The sequence below is a fragment of the Nesoenas mayeri genome, assembly GCF_963082525.1.
Source record: "Nesoenas mayeri genome assembly, chromosome: Z".
NCBI classification, from domain to species: domain Eukaryota; kingdom Metazoa; phylum Chordata; class Aves; order Columbiformes; family Columbidae; genus Nesoenas; species Nesoenas mayeri.
The window spans coordinates 6,457,242-6,473,215 of NC_137542.1; the positions used below are offsets into that span (position 1 = coordinate 6,457,242).

The window sequence follows — 15,974 nt, forward strand, 5'->3', positions numbered from 1 at the left end:
TTCATTTCCATCAAGCTCTTACTGATTCAAACCAAAAACTGACAATAAGAAAAATAATTTACAGAAACTGCAATTACAGAATTTTTAAAATAACTCTTATCCAAAGTATGACAGAAAGCACTGTTATCAGGATAGGTTTGGGTTTTTTTTTCATTATTCATGGACAACTTCTAAGAAGTAAATGTGTGCAAAATTACACGACAATGACAGGAAATCAGAGGATGCTCATGATACTAACCTATTTACAGTCAACAAGCACACATGTGCTCAACCATTTCTACAGCTGCTTACTTGCAAATTTTAAATGAAGAAATACCAATGGTTTGTTACCAGATTTAGAATAACAGTTGTTGAAAAGCCTGACAGAATGCATTACACATTTATTGTAAAATACATTTTTATTTTGTAAATTATTGTAGACATACAATATTCTCAGTCACTGAGAAATTAATGAAACAAGTAAAACCTAAGACCACTAGGGATACGTACTTTGCATTATCCTGGAAAGAAAAACAAATCCAAAGCAATTTTAATACTCAGTTTCATAGTGTTTTTTACTTTTTCCCCCCCCTTTTCTATATTACTAAGTAATTGAAACAGCCAGAACAAGTAATCACTTAAATCCTCATTACCTCATAGACCTTGCCAACACAGGCATGCTGCACACATGACTACCCCAGTATAATAAAAGAAATGTATCTAACACGATTAGCTTTCGAGATGTGAATTTCATTGATTTTTTTTTTCTGAAAGCCAGAGGCAAGAAAAGCATCCATGGATTGCAGTGAACATTCGATATTTTAAAAGCTTCACCTCAATTGACAGAACAGGTAGGACTGAGTTCAGAAGATAAAATACCAGTCTAGTCAATACAGTCACTGAGTGACAAGAAGTTACTAATATCCTCTCATTCCTAAAGCTTTGTAAGGCAACAGAATTCAGCTGCTCTTCCAAAAACTTATGTTACATCACCTGTGAAGAATACCTGCGAAAGTTCTTTACTGAAGTTCAGCAATGATACCCTCAGTAAGAAAACTTTTTAAAAATACTTGTTATGCTGCCTGGAGAAAATATACACTCACTGGTGAAAGAATCCAGCAGATATCTGGTTAATTCTAAAATTTTCCATTATATTTTAAAACTGGACCTGCTCAAGTGTAAGTTCTACTTTCTCCATGCCACATCACTCAGAGCCCACAGCAGCTGGCTGTCAGGACACAAGGGCTGGGGGTGTCCAGCAGCACAATCCGGACACGACAGCAACAGCTTAAATTCTGCATTCAAACATGCAAAGGATTTTACATCTGATGTACCAATGGATTGCTTTCCACAGGTCCATCAGCTTTTACATTTACTCAAACTCAGAATTAGGCATTTGTTTTTCTTACCCTCAGTGAGAAAGCTGCGATTTGTTCCTGTACACAGGTACCAAACTGAGGTTTCTATTGCAGCTTGTCCTTCTGACTGAGAGATGTGCTAGCGCAGGCAGTGCATACCAGAAGGCAAATAGTATTACAGATGGAGAAGTTTATCACAGCTCCATTAAGCAGCTGATGCTCCAAACACATGCTTTTACCCTGATTTCTCTGCAGGAAACCATTAAGACAGTACAAGTGTTACTGATGGTCAAGAGAAAGAACAGATTAAGAATACAATCACTTTGCCGAAGGATGAACTATAAGTGCAGATAGGCAAATTAGGCACATCAATACCAGCTTGAAGAAGCTGAAAAAAAACAAGACAAAACCCTAGCCCTAAAATATGCACAGGTCTACACTTAACTACTCTCAGATTCCAGCGAGGGAACTCAAGGTAATTAAGTTAATGTGCATATGTAGCTGAAGGATTAAGGCCAAAGGAGGATTAAAGAGAGGAAACTATAGCAACAGACTAGGGACAATAGCTGAAGCATTCAGCACAAGTGAACTTTTCCCCTTTAAACCTGTGAACGCTACAGCAAATCCAATTCAAGTCGCAGCTAGGTTAAATCATAGCATGGAAGAATTCTAGAAAGGTAAATACCACCATTCGATGTAAGAGTTTCAACTTTACTGTAAAATAGCTGTTCAGCTTCACAGGCAAATTTCAAATTTCAACCCTCCCTGCACTCCCCTACACCATTATAGGGAAAGTCTTTCAACCCCTATCAGGAATACTGCAGTAGAAATTGTTTCATAAATCTCACTGTACATACAAGTAACTGTCTTTTATAGACTTAAATTAATTTTCAAGCCCGATTTAAACCCCTGTAAACAAAACAGTTTTGTTCACAGATTTTATCAAATGCCATGTATTTAAACCAAGGACTGTTTATTTAATATTATATTACATGTATATGAGATGTAAACCTAACACTGCAGATTCATGTTAGTATGAAATGAATAAAGACACAAAACTAAATTAGCTACAAATGTCTACAGCATAGCTTAATTTATTTCTGCAGAGCTACAGAACACTGTCAGAAACAGTTACAGTTCAAATGTACTGTGATATGTTCAACACATAACTTTTCTAGGAAAACAGAACAAAATAATTTTCAATTTAACACCACTAACTACAACTTCTACTTATTCTTTTATTTTTCAAAAATAACATCTCCATGTGATAAAAAAATAGGTGCAATCAACATAATACACCACTCTTTTTTTTACCCTGAAAGCTGGGAATAGTTTACCTCAGAGGTGTAATTATATAACTGTAAGCGTAAATGAAAGGCTTAAGTAATTTTTGTTATTTTGGCAATAAACACAGATACAATTAAGCAAGAACAAACTGAAACAAATTAGTGTGCCATAAAGAAATTGCATTTTTCAAAATTACTTTTGGGTTCTTGATGACTAACAAGTTCTGCTTATCTGACTGTCACTGTTGCTTTCCAGAGCAATACAAACAATACTTGTTTAGTACATCATTATATAAAATTCTCGTGTGGACTTGCCAGTCACTTGGGATTGCTTCGTATGAATGGTTCCCTACTTTTCTGCACAAGACATTAATTAATGTGTATGGCAAAACCAGTAAGCCTTACTACATATATATATACAGAATGAACAAAGACTTGGAAAAGTATCTTTGTTTCTTCCATCATTTGGAGGCTAATTGCACAAGCAAATTGAGAGAATATAGGGTTTGTTGGGTTTTTTCCAAAGGAAAATCTGAATGACTTTAAATGTAAACATTTATTTCCAGGTGTAAATAACTAAAAACAATAATTAAAAAATCTAATAAAGCATCAACCAAAGTTCTGGCTAAAAATAGGTAACGTACAAACAAGTTGCTCTGCTGAGATAAACTCCTGCACGGCTTCTATTCAGCACTCAATCTCCTGATCAGTTCCGTATTACAAAGGACGGCTGCAGACTGCTCTGCCAAACACCGCTGTCACCTCAAGACCAGAAGCCTAGACTTTTATGATAGCCTAGACTTTTATGATGAAGGTAAAAAGAAGCTGACAAGCTGAAACTTTGTGCCAGGGTTCATGATATAACTGATATTTCTAGGGCAGACAGGAAGACTAATCTTCATAATCCTACCCTGTAAGCCTCAAAGAAATCAATAAAGCTTAATAAAGCAATAAATGGAAGCAAGGAATGTTTTAGCTTGGTAACTGGTCTTTTGATATAAATAAGATGCTATATGCTGTTCTGGAATAATACTGAAGAGTTTGTCATAAAGGACAACAACTTATTATTGCTTAGTATGTGAACACACAAAACCTATGCCAGTCCAGCCCAACAATCTGACTAGTTTTGGAGGTTGTGGCTAGTACAAGAATTCCAAAAAAGGCATAGAAATGATGCAATAACTTCAGAGAAAGATTTTTCGGTAGACTGCAAAAAAAAAAAAAAAGTCCTGCTTATGTAATCTCTCATGTGTATTTCCAAATATAGTATATTTTAAGATCTATTACAAAACAAAGTCAGTGTAGACCCCCTCAGGGGGTGAAAAGCAATACTGTCACACTCCACTCATAGAACAAAGGACTAACAATAAGATGGGACAGGCTCATTTTATTATACAAAAGCTCTGCAAGTCTCCCCTGCACACTAGTAACCATTTTAAAATGTCAGCATGGTGTCCCCTCAGCAATCAAGGCCAAATACACAGACTAGCTTCGATGTCCATTTTTTAATCACTATGTAGTAAGAGACTTCTAATGAAGAACGTTTCTAAACCATTTTCAAGCAAGTGAGTTTGTGGGGATTCTCTTTTCAAATACAGTTCATTCGTGAACCAAGCAATGCAAAAGTAACAAAGAGTGTAACAAGCTGCATTCATGCCACAAACTGTGCTGTTTTTCTACCTTAGTTCACTTATTGCTGTGCAAATAGCACAATTTCTACAGAAGTTTTGAAATAATGGAACTTGTTACTTACTTATTATTTTTAATGTAAAATTTTTCTCCCTCTGTCCTGCTTCCACACAGCTCTCTTCTACTGATCAACTGCTGAAACTAGAATGAAATTAAGTGCAAAACTATTTGCCTAGTTACAAAAAGCTGGGAAGTTTTTTACCACCAACAGTTAGATCAATGGAACATTCATTTCCATTAATATTTCTGAGCACTATTATTATTTTTTTATTATTCTTAAGTGATTTACCTCAAATTTCAATTTATTGTGAGAAGCACTCGGAAAACATATTTTACCCAATTTCTATTCTGTTTGAAACATTCTCTTTTACCTGTTTCACATACCACTCCATGGTGTTCTTTCTGATTTTCCCAAGATTTCTTATAAAATATATTTCAACAAGCTTTGGAACATTTTATCTGTAAAAGTAAATAATGCAATTTTAAACAGCTTTCAAATTTTAATGATGGTGACAGAATGAAGAAAAGAAAAAAAAATCAAAACTGATGTTTGCAGGTGTTAACACAATATTTGCTTTCTATCAATTTTTAATCAAAATAAAATTCATAATGATGCCATAAATACGCACATTTCATCCAGTTTAAAAAAGATAAAATAGTGAAGGCAAAATAGTGGAGATAAAAAAAATAGTGAGGATAAAATAGTGGAGATAAAATAGTGGAGATAAAATAGTGAAGTTTGTCTACTAGTTTCTTCCAGCTGTGCACACTCTTGACAAAACAGCAATGAGTTTGTCAAGTTGTCAGAATTAAATAGCTGTTGAAAGTATGGAGGGTGGTAACATCCAAAATACATCTAATTGTAAGACCCAACTCTTTTGAAATTCAGTTCCGCCATTTAGAGATCAGACAAACAGACATTTCAAATAAAACATACAGAATAAAGCACTAAGGCCTATATGATGTACAACCTTTAACGAAACATGGATTAATAAAGGCTGAGTTTCTTGGTTTTTTTTCAGCTTTAGTCCTTCATCCCTAAACTGTCCTCTAAGCTTTAACAGAAATTCTTTCCAGATTATCACCTCTTATCTTCTAGACCATGCCAAAACAAGGTAAGCATTAGGGATCTTAAAACAACTTCAGCTGTGTCTAAAGGACCCTTGTATCAAACATAAGCATCTGCTACACCTAGTCACAGTCCTGCCTCTGTAATACACAGCTGTAGGTGGAATAAACTTGCACTTCTCCTACACAGGAGAGCAATATACCGGTCAGAAGCTGACTGCTGATTGTTTTTTCACCATGGCAGAGGAAAAGCCATGCTCCACTTGTGCAGTAGGAAGACTTGACAGAAAAACCACAATATGCACATGCTCCTGAGTCCTCTACATCTCAAGTTTGTGCTCTTCAGCTGATGATCATGCCATTGACAATATGAGATCTTTCTATCACAAGGAGAACAAAACAACAACAACAACAAAAAGTAGTGTACAAAGTAGTGTACATCAATAGGAAACAACCTCTAGCACACACCCTACAGAAACAGAGATACTTGCAGTCCTTGCAGGTGTTATGGGAAACAAGCCAAGGGCTCCACGTGTCCTGCATTTTGGCACAAGCCTACAGAGACACAGGCATAAATATTCCTGTATTTTCTGGCCCACAAATTCTCTTTTAGGGGACAACAATCAAGGCAGAGAAATAACATGTGTGAGAGGTTCCATGACGGCTGTAGTAACTCATACAAAAGAAGTCATTTTGGGATGCATTAAGTGCTCTTTCTTCTTCCATCTTTGTGGAATGAATTGCACATGACTGACATGGGTCCTTCTGATCACAGGATGATGGAAATGAGGAGTGCCAGTCACATCAGTCACACAGGCATTCAAATGCTGCTTTTTTCAACATAACATCAAATTTTCTCCCATGTGAGCATGTACCACTCACAAATTTAAGCAGAATGGGTCACATCTCAGCTTTGCGGATTTCATGATTAGTTGAAGATGCCACTTGAGCAGTAGCAGAGCAAGGGCTGACAGGTAGCAAGGGGAGTACAGCCACCAGCTGGCAGAACAGCATGACGCACTGAGTTACCCACTTAGATGGACCCTGTAATGAAGTGTCTTGGCCTTTAAAGCAGCTTCCTACAGACAAAAAGATACTTAATCTCATCCGTGTCACCATGTTAAGCCAGGCATACCCATAAATAATGCCATTTCTTCTTTAAAATGGAAAACATAACGTAAGTTGACTGGCTGACTTGTGCAAAAGGTTGAAAACATGCATGTTGACTTTGTTCAAAGAACAAGAAGATGGAACGAGCTTGCTTTCCTTGCACCTATTCTGTCACTTAGAAGAGAAAGGATTATCTGGTGTGTGCTGCTAGGGTGCTTCTAAGACAAAGTGGCACTATGTCACAAGAAAGCAGGCTCAACAGGGATAAAAAAGCCAGCTGGAGCGATGTGCTGGTCTGGGACTGATTGGTAGTATCTTTCTCACCGACACTTCTGTAGCAAACTGAGCAACACACGCACTTGGGACATCTTTTCAAGGGTAGATAACAGCTGTTTCACAGATGTTTAGCTAGACTCTAGAAAGACTGGGCAGGTGAGGTGGTGAGTAGAGTCCCCCAAACACTGTCACCACATTCAGCAGCTGTGAGGACATAGCTGACATTCACATGGGTAGGTCCTCAAATGCAATTTTCAACAGTCAGAGGTCACTGTCAGTTGGCAAGTCTCTCAGCAGCATTGTTGTGCCTTCAACTCCTTGGCAAGGTATGCGGCTGGAACTGGATATTGGCAGCTGGACTTGAAATAAAATGACCCAACCAAGGCCAGTGGTGAGTAGGATGAAACTCCCTCATTATTTCAGTGTTGGAGAAGGCTGGCAGTTCTTGAGCAATGTAGAAAACATCCTTTTCTTTCCTCTGCCTCTTTCCACTCCTTATAGACCCACAGTTCACAAAATCTGAATGGAGTTTCCCATGTATGAAGGGCAATGAGGTAGGTCTCTGCACGGGGGTCTGAAGACTGCCTTCAAAGACAGCTCCAAGAAGCACAGCCTGAACCTCTTTTGTTTTCCACAGCTGGGGATGCAAGCAGACCACATGCATGCCAGGGACACACGCAAATACCTCAGCAGGACACAGCTTCTGCTGAATCAGTCAGAAGTATCAGGTCATTGCATGATGGCAACAGCTTGAAGTCAGAGGCCTAATTTATACAACTCTGCATCTTTGTCATCTCATACAGACATGTAAGCATCAGCTACTTTAATATTTTTGCACTCTAGTTTTAGTTCAGTGTTCAAAATCATTATACAAGGAAGACAGACAGACTAGAAAATACCAAAACAGCTACGTAACTTGAACCCTGGAACAGACAGATCCAGGATTACACTTGTGGCCATGTGTATCTGAAAGACCCTGTATGTTTCTCCCTAGTCAAGGTGAGGAACTACCATCTGTTGTCACAACGTTTTGAGAAACACAGTGGAATCTGAACTGAGTATCTCCTAACTATAGACTCAGCAACATGTTAAAAATACATTTAAATCATCTGTTACAAGGATAAAATGTAGGACAAAGTTTCGTACACCTAAATACAGATCATGTGATGCACAGAGACTATACCACGACAATTGCCTTGATGTGCAGGCAACTGTATGTCTTACATAAATCAAAAGAATTAATCTGCTGCTTACCTAGGCAAGCTACCACTACCACCTGTTAACCCATATTGCCAACCTTCTCCATCCCTCTGTTTTCTTAATATACCTTCTCAGACAATTTAGACTCTACATCTTTGCCATCATGAGGATTAAAAACAAGCTGAGAATCTGTAAACAGCAAGATAAGTCTTTTGACAAAGTGCACAAGCAGACAATCTACATGCATCTTACTGATGCTTCTATTTATTCCTTTAACATTTAAGCACGTGGCACAACCTACAAGAGGCAGTTTTCAAATGCGGTTGAAGCACAGTGCATCATATTAGCTTAGACAAGTGAAGCTGCACCTCTAATAGCATGTCCAGTTTGGCTGATAGTATAAAACCTCACTGGAAGATGTATATCACCATAGTGTGACTGTGCATAGTAAGGTCTGATCATTGAACAAGTGAAAGAGCTCTTATTTCAACACAAGAAAACAGGCAGGGAGCTCTACAAAGGAAATTCTTGTCTCTTTACTGTCACCTGCAGTTGGTAGGAGTTGGTCTTCTTCACGGTATTCTTTCTAATGGTAGCTTGTGATTTCCATAAATTAATTCATAAAATCTTGAATACAAGGCATTTGGTTATTTGAACTATTAATTAGCTTGTTTATTTGAATATACTTTACCTTCAAACCGTTACAACATTCTCTCTCAATTTTGAAAACTGACCTTCATAAAGAGCTACTGGTGACCTACAGGAAGAAGGCTGAAGCTTCAAGCTGTAAGAAATCATATAAATGATTGATTGTAACGGGACCTCTTTAAAGGTCATCTTTCTTCAGCAACTAAACATCATCTCTGAACGCATGACTAGGTCAACAGAATTTCTTTCATTAGTTACTCCATACATGTGTGTCCACACTTCCTATGTCTTTCTACATAAGCACACATAGAAACATTATATTAATTTAAATGTCTGAATAACCATCCTAGAAGAACTAACACAAACTGAAGGTTAATTTAAAGCAAAAATTGAATCCATTTATTGCAAGGAGAAACCTGGATGGGAATTTCCAAACATCAGAGAAACAAACCCCATTAGAAATCAAAATAGATTGTGCACTGACCTTTCCAAAACTCCTTTAAAATTATTAAGTATAATGACATTGATTAAGTTAAATTCTTTAAGCAAAGGTTGTCTGAACACATAATCCCTTACTGGGAAAAAAGAATCAACCAAAAACATCCTCCGAGTATTGCGTATTCCCTCCATTCTACATAGATATCCCTTAAGTAATGGGTACAGAATACAATCTGAAAAGTAGGAACTTTTTTGTACAACAATGGTATACACATACACTGATTGACAAAAAAAATGAACATTGAATTTCAAGTGAGAAATTTATACAAACACTTAAAAATATAATATAGAAACAGCTTTAATTAAAAATACACAAAAATGGAGAAAGATTTACCATCTTTTTAGTCTACTGTTATGAAGCTGGAGACACCTAATCATGTACCAAACTTTTTACTTACTTCACAAACCCCTTCCCAAGATTAGGAACAAAGCATAGCAATGGAAATAGTAAAGTTGTTTTTACACATAATTGTAGATTCATAGAATACTTTAGGTTGGAAGGGACCTTCCAAGCTCATCCAGTGTCACCCATGCCATGAGCAGGAACATCTTCACCAGCTTAGGTTGCTCAGAGCCCCGTCCAGCCTGGCCTAGGATGTCTCCAGGGATGGTTCGGCCAACCTGGGACAGTGTTGCACCACCCTCAATGTAAAAAATTTGTTCCTCATGTCCAGCCTGAGTCTCCCTTCTTTAGTTTAAAAACCATCACCCCTTGTCCTATCACAACAGCCCCTGCTGAAAAGTCTGCCCCCATCTTTCTCATCGGCCCCTTCTAAGTACTGAAAGGCTGCAGTAAGGTCTCCCTGGAGCCTTCTCCAGGCTGAACACCCCAACTCTCTCAGTCTGTCCTCCCAGCAGAGCTGTTCCAGCCTCTGATCATTCCTGTGGCTCCTCTGGCCCCTCTCCAACAGGTCCATGTGTGTCCTGTGCTGAGGACCCAGAGCTGGACACAGGACTCCAGGTGGGGTCTCACCAGAGCGGAGCAGAGGGGCAGAATCATCTCCCTCCACCTGCTGGCCATGTTCTCCTTTTGATGCAGCCCAAGATACAATTGGCCTTCTGGGCTGCAAGTGCACATTGCCGGCTCATGCCCAATCTCTCATCCCCCAGTACCCCCAAGTCCTTCTGGGCAGGGCTGCTCTCAATCTCTTCATCTCCAGCCTGGATTGATACTGGGGGTTGCCCTGATCCAGGTGTAGGTCCTTGCACTTGGCCTTGTGGAACCTCATGAAGTTCACATGGACCCAGCTTGTCCAGGTCTCTCTGGATGGCATCCTGTCCCTCAGGCGTGTCAACTGCACCACTCAGCTTGGTGTCATCTGCAAAACTGCTGAGGGTGCACTTGATCGCACTGTCTATGTCACTGATGAAGATACTGAACAGTACTGGTTGCAGTACGGACCCCTGAGGGACATCACTTGTCACTGGTGTCCATTCAGACACTGAATGGATATAAGGTATTATTTGGGAGAGTCCATAGGAGCACTCAGAGCTACTTCCTAAAGAAGTAAGTAACACAAGCAGGGTATCATAGGCAATTACTCTGTCCTCCCTCCCCCAGCAAGTTTTGTATTTACAGACTTGTAACGGCACATAATCTGGGCTTAGGGGCATTACACAGTAGAAGATTCTCTCCCTTTCCCCCTCTTTAGGATGAAATTATCAACACTACTCTGAAATGTTTGGACTAGTCTTAGCACTATATTATGTATATACAACCAATAATAAAGATGAATCATTCTTATTTTCACTGTACCTGTAAGCAATAAAATTCCTTTTGCATCTTTAAAAATGCTTAACATGATGCAGTATTTAAAGTCAATTTAGAGGAGCTATAATACACAAATACTAAATATATCCAAAGGAATAACCATAGTAGCAACCCTTCGATTTCCATGGAAACCCTACTTAGAACACAAGATACAAATCCTAGATGAATGTTAATCTCTTAAACCTATATAAATTCACACTTCGAAGATGCAGTCTACAAACAAAAAGAGACTGCAGTATAAAGCACCGACACTAAAAAAATTAGCAAACAGCAGAACTGTTGGTGCTCCTGATGCACAGAACTCCTCATAGAGTCAGCCTGTAAAGCATCACTCACAGCAGGGTGCTACGCTAATAGCAGCATCTAGAAAACAACACACCATGGCAGTAATGAGAATAACTTGGAAGCTGACATCTTGCCATGGAATGTTTTTAAAAGATTAAAACATACCAAAGCTATCAAGAAAAAAATCCCATTTTCCAGCAAGACATTTGTGGCCTGGGGTGGCTGAGTAGAAAAGAAGTTTGCATAGTTGTTATCCTATTAAAAAAAAAAAAAAAAGAGCTAACAAACAAACAACCCCACAAACAAACAAAAAACATGTTTAAAAAAAACCACAACTCCAACTACACAAGAGCAACCGCCAAAACAAAACACAGAAGACGAAAACAAACAAAAAAAGCAAAATGGGGGTGAGTAAAGAAAAAAATCTGATGTCTTCAAACTCATTCCCTACCAGAGGAGAGTTCTTGGCAAAGACGGAGGCTTTAGAAATGTATCTTCAGCCAGACAAGAGCATTAAAGAAACACTGTGGGATATTAACATGTGGCAGCTGAATTGACTGTTTCTCTTCTCCAACCAGGCATTTAGAACTATTACAAGGAAAACTTCCTAGGGCGAAAAAATACCCTGAATATAACACATTAACCTGGCCTGACAGACTTTTCATACTTTAAGACCTTTCCCAGATCTCTGGGAAAACAAAACAAAACAAAACATCAACAACAAAATGAACAACCCAAAACAGCCAAACAAATCAATATAGAAGTGCCTACTTTCTGGACAGTTTTTGCACACCTTGTGACTCTAAGCTGCAAAATCTGGTCAGTAACTCCTTTTCTCAATGTAGAGGGTAAAGTTCATGATTTGGAGAAGGTGAAAACAAAGCAGGAGTTAGCCAACGACCAGAGTGGGCACTAAAGCCCACCTTGTGGCTACTGACAATCAAATACAGTAGGACAGAAAAGAGCACTGCCAACTCACCTGCTTGGGAGCTCATATGCCATTAGTTGGGCATGTAGAGCAAGGAAAGTCCCATATGCCACAGTCTGAGGCAAAATCATGATGCAAGTGTTCTCCTAAATGTTTGTACTAGAAGGAGAGCTACAACTGGGTCAAGATCTAATACCTTGAAGCACATCGCAAATGGGTGATGTCTGTCCCAACAGCACAATCAATTCCCTCAAATTATGCTACACAGAAGAGAGAAGTTTAAACAGATGCACAAACAAGCAGTTCCACTGATAATCTTTTACAAGTGGAAGTGGCCACTCTGGATTTCTGAAAGAATGCAATAGACTCAGCTTTTCTGCTTCCTGTTAACCTTCTAACTAATGCATGAGTATTCCTATCTCAAGAATATATTTTCAATTTCTTCTTGATTAATATTGAGCCAATTAATTGTCAATGCAACAACAAGAATTTAAGGAATTCCTTAGTATATTCACCTGGTGTTTGACACATTTCACATTAAATGAACAATAGCATATCCAGCTGAGCTTCCAAAGCTAATTTAGACAGGAAAAAAAAAAATCAATCCCCTCTGTTAGAATCTGACTGGGCTCCAAATTAAATGGTCTGAAACCTCACAGCCCATAACACACTCTAGCTGCGCTTGGCTTGAAATCTAAAAGCATAAGTTTTACCTTCAACCACACTAACTTATGAGAACACATGTGAAAAAATACCTGTAATGTAGAGAAAAGCTATGGAATCAGAGAAACGCACTGGGGAACAGGTGGAACTCATATATGTTCATTTCAAGGTTTTCACATTGTAGAGGACAAAGACCAATTTGTTCACTTTCCCATGGGCACAAAATGACACTTCCAGGGACTGTGTCACATTTCCTAAGTTTTCTGCAGAAATAATCCTGTTGCAATGACACTCAAATAAAAGTAGAGGAAAGGGGACGCTAAGCCTAACAGTAATAGAAATATGCATATATAGTTAGAAATTAAGCCAGTGTGAGCACAAGTACTCTAAGTTCACCTACAAAACACAGAGGAAGACAAAAATAATCTTCGAATTGTTATTAACATTGTATTCTTTTTTCTGTGAGGTAAATCAGATCTTGTGTATCTCCGTGTCCCCTCCAGAAATTCCCATCCCATCAACTAGTCAATTACTTTCAACACAAGGTAGGGAAAAAGGTAATCACTTTGAATTATCAGCTCCATTTAAGTTTTGAAAGATAATATAAAATGTCTTGTAATTTGTTCAACTGCTTAGCACTGAAATGCATCAAAGCACGATTCCATTCCTCTTTGTAATGACACAGTGAGGTATAACACAACATCTTTATATGATGAAGCAATCCCAGACAAGCAGTATCTCAGATTCTCTTAAAAAGTTAATGCTGAAGTGCACTCTGCTACACAGAACTAGAATATCAGGAGAGATAATTCTACTACAGATACATAATTGTTGTGAAACTTATAACCTTAAATTATTATCCATCTCAAATACCATCAGTAACATAGAATTTTTGCTGTTTAAAAAACAGATTAAAGAAAAAGGGGAAAAATGCTGGATAATCCTCAGAACTATTACATTATAAAATACAAAAGTTTCGACTGTACTGATAATCTTTTAAAATTACTCAGCACTATGTTAAAAATGAGACTGAGGCATGCTGAGTGAAATGAACTGCCACTATTCATTCTTTCAAAGACATCAAGACTGATAGTACAGGAGGGATAATAAGCGTACAATATAAGCAGTCCCGAATTCTCAGTCTCACATATTTTGAGTATGTACAACTGTGCTGCACAGCAGAAAGTGTGACCCAATTTTCAGAGGCGACAGTATTCATTTCAGGGGAAGCATAATCTGGCTATCACCCAGCACAATAAATTTGGCTGGGATGTCCATTTAGGCAGATGAAGTTAGATATCTAGATCTTAATCAAGGCAGACACATTAACATTCTTAACTAGATGATCTTTCGAGGTCCCTTCCAATCCCTAACATTCTGTAAAGATTCAAAGATTCCAAAACAAGTACTACAGCTACCAGAAAACCAGAATCAAAACCTAACAACCAATGCATGTATTTAAAATTAAAAATGGAAATGTCACATATCAATTCTAAATTTCTAAATGAAAAATGAAATTATACTTTGTTATACACACATATGCACCCTGCCACAATAACATTTTCATAAACATACAGCAAGTTTTGAAAGATTACCTGGTAAAAATACCATCCACGACACCAATTGTCGACTCCTCTGCGGGAACATAAGAACCAATCTGTGCCATGACCGTGATCAATGCAACTTGCTTTATATAGGAGCTCTTTCCTCCCATGTTGGGTCCAGTTATTATCATGACCCTTTCACCATCTCCCTGTAATGATAAAACATAAATCAAATATATTGTCCTGCACATGGTGCTTTTATAAGAAATTCTGGTGGTATATATGTGCTTAGAGGGACATAGGAAAGCCCTCAGGATTAAATATTCTGTTTGTACATGAACAGCTTCCTTCATTCTTGGAGTTCATTGCATGCACTTCTCAAAATATTATGATGTCTCGGATGGATAAATCTTCCTAAGACCTCTCTAGGCTGGTGAGAAGCAAGCATCACGATGAACTTTCATTACGCTGGAGCAAAATGGACAGAGTGAGAGAAAACCTTCCTTTTGTCCATGAAGGAGCCCAGAAAGCACTCCAATAACTTCCTGTGCAATTTTCTTTGGAAAAAGAGTTAAACTCACCAGCTTTGAGCACAGCCAGTGCTGTGCTAATTTGCCTGTGCTCTGGATTCCTTTCCAGTTAGAGTTCTCATTGCTAAATGGGGAAAAGACCTGGCAGAAAAGGATCTGACCTAGATTTTACACCCATTCATAACTTGCCTTAACATAAGCAAATTCAGACTGGCTACAAGAAATCAGAAAACTGCCGAGTTTGGCAATACTTGACTGCAACACAGATACTGTAAGCAGACTGCATCCAATCTCAGATTGATCAGTGTATCTAAACACCGAAATACTACAGAAAATGAAATCAGATGCAAGAGCCCGTCTCAGCTATAAGACTCCCTATGGTGCTGCAACATGCCTACAGCTCCAGAATAAAGCTGTCTTTCTCTGCTGCAAGACAATTGCTAATGCAAAATTAAAACTCATCAATAAATCCATAATGCTTTCTCATAGCCTGAATCAAGACTAGGAAATTAAGTTATGCAAGGACTTTAGACAACTACGCTTTTCCCTTCCACTGAGTACATACAATGAAATCCAGCAACTGATGAGCTAGGCAAAAGTCAGTATATTCCATTGTCCCATGGGAGAGGCATGCAAAGAAAGGACCAGATGTGCAAAATGAACATTAGCCACGGTACTTAGGAAACTTGGAACCAATCAGGCACTGTGACAACAACAAAAAAGTCTCCACAGAATAAACCTCACAATCTTTACAGATTTGTTTTTTTAATCAGGCTTTCATTTGATTAATAAGGAGGCAAATAATATTAAGATAGGACTGTCACATCACAATCCAGATCTACGGAAGACACATGCAATCAGTATTTATTACACATAAATATCTGTTTAGTTTTTGTGGAAAAAAGCCCCTCCAAAAGCAAGTCATAATAAAGTAAAAAGGCGAAAATGCCATTATCAGGTATAAATGATGGATGTAATAAAATGCATATGACTATATGGGAGCAAAAGTCATAACCATTTGGCTTAACACAACAGAATTTACAGATACTTAAAACCAGAGAGAGCTCATCTGTTAAAATCCACAAATTTCTTGCATGTGTTTGGTATCTCTCCAGGGTCCCTCCAACCATGCTGTGAGTCT

The 15,974-nt window shown here is 38.2% G+C and overlaps 1 protein-coding gene across 1 annotated transcript in view; it reads right to left on the bottom strand.

Annotated features, from left to right (window-relative positions):
- Positions 1-15,974, bottom strand: part of MSH3 (mutS homolog 3) — a gene marked incomplete at its 3' end in the record, with an annotated part of 123,288 nt that overhangs the window by 15,833 nt on the left and 91,481 nt on the right. The window contains exon 20 of the mRNA XM_080362192.1: positions 14,355-14,512. Coding sequence (XP_080218318.1) covers positions 14,355-14,512 — 158 coding nt within the window. The remainder of the gene's footprint in view (positions 1-14,354; positions 14,513-15,974) is intronic.